Source organism: Dendroctonus ponderosae, unplaced genomic scaffold (genome assembly GCF_020466585.1).
Source record: "Dendroctonus ponderosae isolate FM_Combo_2020 unplaced genomic scaffold, Dpon_F_20191213v2 Dpon_F_20191213_8, whole genome shotgun sequence".
Classification (NCBI taxonomy): Eukaryota; Metazoa; Arthropoda; class Insecta; order Coleoptera; family Curculionidae; genus Dendroctonus; species Dendroctonus ponderosae.
Window position 1 is genome coordinate 12,448,702 of NW_026019016.1, and position 6,904 is coordinate 12,455,605.

At 36.8% G+C, this 6,904-nt stretch overlaps 1 protein-coding gene across 1 annotated transcript in view; it reads left to right on the plus strand.

Moving 5' to 3' along the window:
• LOC109541944 (serine/threonine-protein phosphatase 2B catalytic subunit 3) overlaps positions 1-6,904 on the plus strand; it is a gene marked incomplete in the record, with an annotated part of 59,971 nt that overhangs the window by 2,032 nt on the left and 51,035 nt on the right. Inside the window, 1 exon segment of the mRNA XM_048669315.1 lies at positions 5,894-6,097. Within this exon segment, the coding sequence (XP_048525272.1) occupies positions 5,894-6,097 (204 nt within the window).

Here is a 6,904-nt window from a genome sequence, read left to right on the forward strand (position 1 = left end):
TTCCCCATCCATGGTTCACTTTCTAAAAAGGCCATTTATTTCTGTCTAGAATGATGTACAAATGAGCGTTCTTGCCCATTTTGCCGCCGAGAAATGAGCAAAAATGGGACGAAAAACATGAAACTTTGGCATAATCTTTACGATTACTTTACACTTACGATTACCGCAGTGTCTTCATTAGCGTTTTCTCTGCGGTTTTCCCATTTACCAACTTCCGATGCATGATTTTCCGAAGATTTTGTCAAGCAAGACATCAGGAGTATTGATTTTCTTTGGACTGTTCCTGTTCCAAAAATTATCTGCTCAATCAAGCTCAATCCCATATGTGCATGTAACTTCATCCACGGTCAAAGAATATTTACTATTGCGTTATTTTTGGAGAGGAAGGTGTTGAAAATATTGAAACCTCAGCAATGCGTGGGCAGTCTTGTTGTGGCCGTTGCATGAGTAAAAATAGACTTCACTTTATTTCTATCATTAACGCCGGGCATTCTTTCGAACGCAACTGTATATGGAACAACCGATTCCCACGGCGTTTCGGATCCCCGCAGGGCCTCAGCAAGGGATTTTTCAAAATTGCTTGCTTCTGCGCCTAACATGCTCATTATGTGATTCAGGCTACCACATTTTTTCCTGCCTGCTCCAAACCATGTAGTCTGTATGTTGTTTCCTTCTTCAGCGCTTGTGTGCCTTAAGGCAAGAGCAGATGCGCGACCTTTGTGGCACTGCGTTGAGTTGCGCTTTTGAGTTGTTGCCGCTGTCTGAGTTAAGGAGTTTTAACTCATCGGTTAATGCGTTAGCACTCATTTAGTGATGAATTTTAATAACTAAAAAAAGGTCATCACAGTTTTTAGGAGTAACGTTTTACCAGCAGTGAAACTGGGCTACTGCGCGGGTGCGTTGGGTTAGCGCAGCAGACCTTTTGCGCTGTACAGCGCTAGCTGCTAAAAATTCGCCGAGTGGCCTTTTCTGTAGAAACGATTGTTTGAAAATATTTGATCAAAAACGGGAAAACTGGAAATTTTGAAGAAACTTAAAAGTTCTTCAGAGCGATGAAGGTGGAGAGTCTTGAGACAACTTTGTATCGATTTTGTCTCAAATTCAAAGGTAAATCGAGTATTCGAAAAAGACGGGTTTTGTTGTACAATCGATCTCGCATTGTTTTTGCATAAAAAACTCAGTTTGCCAATATTTTAAAGAAAAACGTTAGGAAAAAGCGCTTTTTTCTGATTAGAGAGAGTTTTGTTTAGAAATATTGACATTAATTTGAAGAAACCGGTATTTAAAAAAATGAATTATTCACAGCGACGAAGGTGGCGAGTTTTCCAAATAATTGTTTATTAACTTTCGCTTGTTCTGTTCGGGGAAATATTTTTGGAAAAACCCAGAAAAACTAATAGGGTTTTGTCCAAAATTTGAGGCCGCAAAAGGTTTTTGACACATTTTTACAACGCGGTTAAGGAGGCGAGTGTTTAGTGATAAAATTTATTTTAGTTTTCACAGAAAATGCCTGCAGAATGTCAATATTTTTGAGTAAAACTAGAAAATAATGCGTTTTTTGCGTAGAAAAAATTGCTTAAAAAACTTTGCTAAAACTGGAGACCTGAAATGTTAAATAAACTTTAAAAATCTTCAACGCTATGAGGGTGGCGAATTTTCCCATTAGTTTTTTGTAAACGTTTGCTCTCGTCTCTCTGGTCGTTTTTTCAAGACAATTTTAATTACTTTGGGTGAAAAAATAATTAAAATTATTTGGTTTTCGTGGCAAATGCGAACCTGAAACGGGTTTTCTAAAATTCCCTGCAAAGCAATAAATGAGACAAATTGTCTAACAAAATTTTGTAATTTTTGACTGAAAAAAACCCCTTTTATTGTCAGGAAACTAGAAAAGTATCAGGAAATTTCGATTTTTTGCGCTTCTGCTTAAAAACTGTTAGTTTTGAAATCGGTTTTTGAGAAAACCTTAATGATTTTCGGGAAAAAAACGGGATAAATTTATTGTCGTCCCGAATTCGACACTGAAAAAGTTTTCATAAAATTCCTACAAAGCTACAAATGTATTTTGGAATTTTTCGTGTAAAAGACTTCCAGGTTGTCAGTATTTTCAAGTGAAACTCTACAAAATAGAGCGTTTTTGAGTAGAAAGTAGGGCAAGAAAAAAATTCAGTCAAAACTAAAAACCCACAGTTTTTTAACAAACTTTACAGTCTTCAGAGGAATGAGGGTGACGAGTTTTCCAAATAATCTATCATAAACGTTCGCTTATTCTGTTCGTTGTTTGTTTAAAAATATATTTTATTTTTGTCCTAAATTCGAAGCTTTTTTACAAATTGCCGAAGGAGGCCAGTGTTCTAATAAAATTGATTATATAATTTTTTGCAGAAAATACCATAAAATTTTCAGTATTTTTAAGTGAAACTTTAGAAAATTGAGCGTTTAGAAGAAACAGTAACTCTACTAAAACTGGAAAATTCTGAAATTTTTAAGAAACTTTAAAAATATTATTAATAAATGGCCGTGAAATAATGTCAACAACGTTTTTCCGGCAACGGAACCGAGTTCCGGAACTGCGCCGGTACGTTGGGTTGGCGCACCAAGTCATTTGCGCAGCACTGCGCCAATCACCATCAACCTAATTGATTAATCAATCCCAGGTTGTCTAATTTCTAAGTCCCCTAAACAGAATTTCGATGAAAAATTTCAGGAAGATTAAAAAGAATAATTTCCCGGTGTATTCAATTTTTTTGCCTGAACCAAACTTGCTCTACTTGCGCTCAGGATTTCGAATTATTTTGCGAACACAACAAATTTCCAGGAAACGGCCATAACAAAATAATTGGAAAGGTAAGAACGGCTATTGTCGATAGCTGGAATAGAATTGACCCTGGCATAATTCTAAATTTAAATAACAGCATGCATTGTGGCATTTTCGAGTTAATTAGATATAATGGAAGCCGTCACGCATTATTTGTGTGTTTTTTCGTTAAACGAATGAAAGTAATAAATCTGTTTGGGTCAAAGTGGAGTGAATGCATTTATAATTTGGAATATTTTCATAATTTCTATTAGTGGTTCCTTTCTTGGTTCCCAAATGGGTTTATTGCGCTTTACAGTTTTTACGCTTAAGATTTACGATTTTTCTGTTGCAGTTACATCACATAAATAAATGTTTTCATTCTGCCCTCGAACCAATGCGGTTATTATTGCATAAACATTGTACAAATATGACGTTTGGAATAGCGTTTTCCTAAACACGTAAATATTTGCATATTGTGACAATTTTTATTTGTTTAACGACGCGCTTAAAAGCGGCTCCTATTTATAGACATTTTGTCGACCGTGTGTATAAATTTAATTTAGTGTAGGATTTAATGTGTGTTTTTGGATTTGAGACACTCATAGTCATGGCGGCAGTTTCAAGTGAGTTCGGTTCACTCACGACAAAAACTACTTTTCTAGACTTAACGTGTTAAATTCCCAAATTAAGGGGGCCATAAATTTGAAATCTACACCCACAGATTTTCCGCATTTTTACTTAAACCGACGCTATGGGCTCTTTCTCAAATTCATATTAAGTGGCTTATCGTTCTGTGAGTTTTAAAGCCAAACGCAAATACTTTGCGGGACTTAACTCGTTCGTTATTTCGTAAGCCCGGCAATAAGGCAGGTTTATTTTAAGTGTTATTTGCCTTCATTGAATATTAAACAATGATTTTCGGTCTTGAATGCGTCGAAAGTGGAATGAAGAAACTTTGGGCCTATTTTATTATGTTGGGCGGCTCTTGTTTGATTTTCCCCATCCCTTTTTGTCAGTTGCTTTCAATCTCTCAGGCTCAATCGATCGTGGGGGCTCAGAAAAGCTTAACATGTGCGAAAGCTCGGTTTTTTTGGAATTGAAACGCCTAAAAAGTTTTTCGATGAGTTCATTGCATTCCTCGCTTATTTTGATCTGAAAATGGTGTAGAATTCAGGGCTTTTGAGGAAATTGTGTTTTTTTTTCAAAAATTGACCAACGTTTCACTGAATCAATGGGAAAATGCGTATTTTTTCAAAAAATCCCCTCTAGATTCGAAAATTTTCGCCTTAAAAATCAAAATTTTACATTGGTGTTTTTGGAACTGACACGATTCCTTTAAGCGAAATAAGCTTACAAAAGTGCATTTATCAAATCAAATCAACGGTTAAAATGTGCCCAAAAATCGATTTTTTCGGAACTGAAGCGTCTGACGTCATTTACAAGGAGTTCGTTGCATTGTTCGGTCCATTGGTATGAAAATGATGTGGAATTCAAGAGATTTTGAGAAAATTTGTATTTTTTCAGCCTCAGAAAATTGTCGCCCAAAAGTCAACATTTCACATAAGTACGAGCGACGCTAAGAAGCTCAGAAATGTGCATTCATCAAATGTTTGGGTCATTAATAAGGAAAAAATCGCCGGTTAAAGATTGTGAACATTGAAAAACCGCTGGAAATGTGCCGAAACTATCGATTTTTGCGAAAAAAAGATTTTTAGTAGATATTTGGTTGGTCTAGGTCGCTCTCCGTCCAAAACAACTGAATCAATGCCATATATGAAAGCGATCCAAGTTGCCATATAAAGCTGAAAGTAAAACCGTGTTTTTACAAATTGCATCAACAAGTAACACCTTATGATCCCATTTTTCCATATTGGTAAATAAATAGCGTGTAGGATGAATAATGAGCGCAATATGTAAATGGAAATATGTAGGTATGTTGATCAGTTGGGACGTYGCTACTCCACTAGTCCAGACAAATAAACATTTGAATCGATATCAAAAGGAATASATAGACTTTCGAGGCCATTCCTTCAAAGTAATGGGTTTTTTAGGCCGTCGTTCGGTAGAATTTCTTCCTGACGTTTCGCAAACACGAGTGGCTTGCATCTTCAGAAGTGGTTTGCTTGAACGCTTACACTGTTCTCRTCAGAACCCCCGTTCAGTTCTTCCGCAGAACTTGCGAAACGTCAKGAATGAAGAAATTCTACYGAAMGACGGCCTAAAAACCCGAAAAACCMATTAGTTTTGAATTTGAAAAACCCATTKGAATCGATAATTCACCCTCAAACCTATACTTGTGKGGWCTTAATCGGCGGTCAAATCATGAGCAACTCGAGTTTCTTAATGATTGTTTACTTATCATTCCGCTAAGCTAAAGTTGCAAAGTCTCATTATTGCAAGGCAAAAAAACACCATGCCACTAATCCCTTTGCAAAGAACTTCCAGCCAAACTCATTTAACTTAATTCTATGCAAAGTTGTCTTTTTCCCTTATCTCAATTCCGAGTTCAAAGGCGTGTTATTAATCGTTTAAAACTTGCTGCGACTTCCTAAAAGGAATAAACAAACTCAGTTCCGAAGTTGGATGATATAAAATGCGATCGATCGGCGACTTTGATGCTGCCCCTTCATGATTGTTTCAAACTTTCCTCGTTTGCGTGGCTATTTTGCCGCTAAACTGGCCAAAGGGTGGCTAATTTAACTGATTTTCATGCACGCATTGAAGTGTTGCGTAGCGCAAAACACCAGTGCGATTGTCTTCAATATTTTCTAGTTTGTTGAATAAAGTGGAACATTTTTTGACCATTTTTTATGGGTGAAATCGATCGGTTTCAACAGGTTCGAGCTCGCCCCCCACAGATTATGTCACATCAAAGGGCCATTGTTGTGAAAACACGACGTTTTTTTCCGAATAACAATCATCGATTAAGAGCCTGGTGGAGGGAATGGAGGACAAACACGTGAACTTCCAATTATCTTTCCTTGTGCCTTCGCATGAATAAAAAAACAATTGATTGATGTTGCCGGGAGGCACCACATATGTTCATTTTTTTTTATCGCAGTTTGTGTGATTATCGTTTTTTTGTTCTTGTTGCAGCCGTGCCGTTTCCGCCGAGTCAAAAGCTGACAGTGGCCGAAGTTTTCGATGCAAAAACCGCCAAACCGAAACCGGAAGCGCTTAAGCAGCACTTTGTGCTTGAAGGGCGCATCGATGAAACGGCCGCATTGCGCATCATCAACGAGGGTGCTCAGCTCTTGCGCGCCGAAAAAACTATGATCGACATCGAGGCACCCGTCACAGGTCAGTACTTTCAGTAGTTTGCAGTTTTTCCCGTTTAAATATGGTGAAAATCACGAAAAAAAGAAATACAGCCGGCAAAGTCCTTATGACGTATATACGGCAAATAATGACGTCACTGGCAAGTAGCCTGAGACACGCGATTCGCTAGTTCAAAAGTCCAGACGCCCCCTGGCGGCTAAAATCCCAACTACACGTCAACTAGTAATTTGACACTTGGTTTGTTGACATTGGTGTCACTTTGGCGTTTCTGATTTGTTTTGTTTCGTTCTAATCAGCTTTTGCCAGATTTTATTATWATCACGATTTGGAAACAGATCGRAACGTGTGTAAATATTGTTTAATGTTATAGATGTCATGAACTCCAATAAATAAGSAAGTCTSACAAGTTCACTGTCACTCGACAGCGAGTAATTTGACGTTTGACGAATACRTTGTTGCCAGATTTCAGCTGATTTGAGGCGTTATCATAGAAGGGAGCGGCTAATTGTAGCCCCCTTGGAATGCATTGTTTGCCAGCTTTCAGCTGATTTGAGGCGTTATTATAGAAAGAGARAAAATGAGAARGATATTATTATATATTTACCGAGTTATTTAAGATATCGATAAAATMAATTATTTCCGATTTAAAATGTCTYCCAAAAATCAGTTTAAGATTTCTAATGTTGAAAGAATWAAAAAAAAAAATTAATTAAAATAATATACATTATAGTTTGAATAAATTTTACTTAAATAAGAACATGGTAACAATATGCGCAACGATATAAACAAACAAAATTAAATTTAAATAACCATTCTAATGTTTACTTA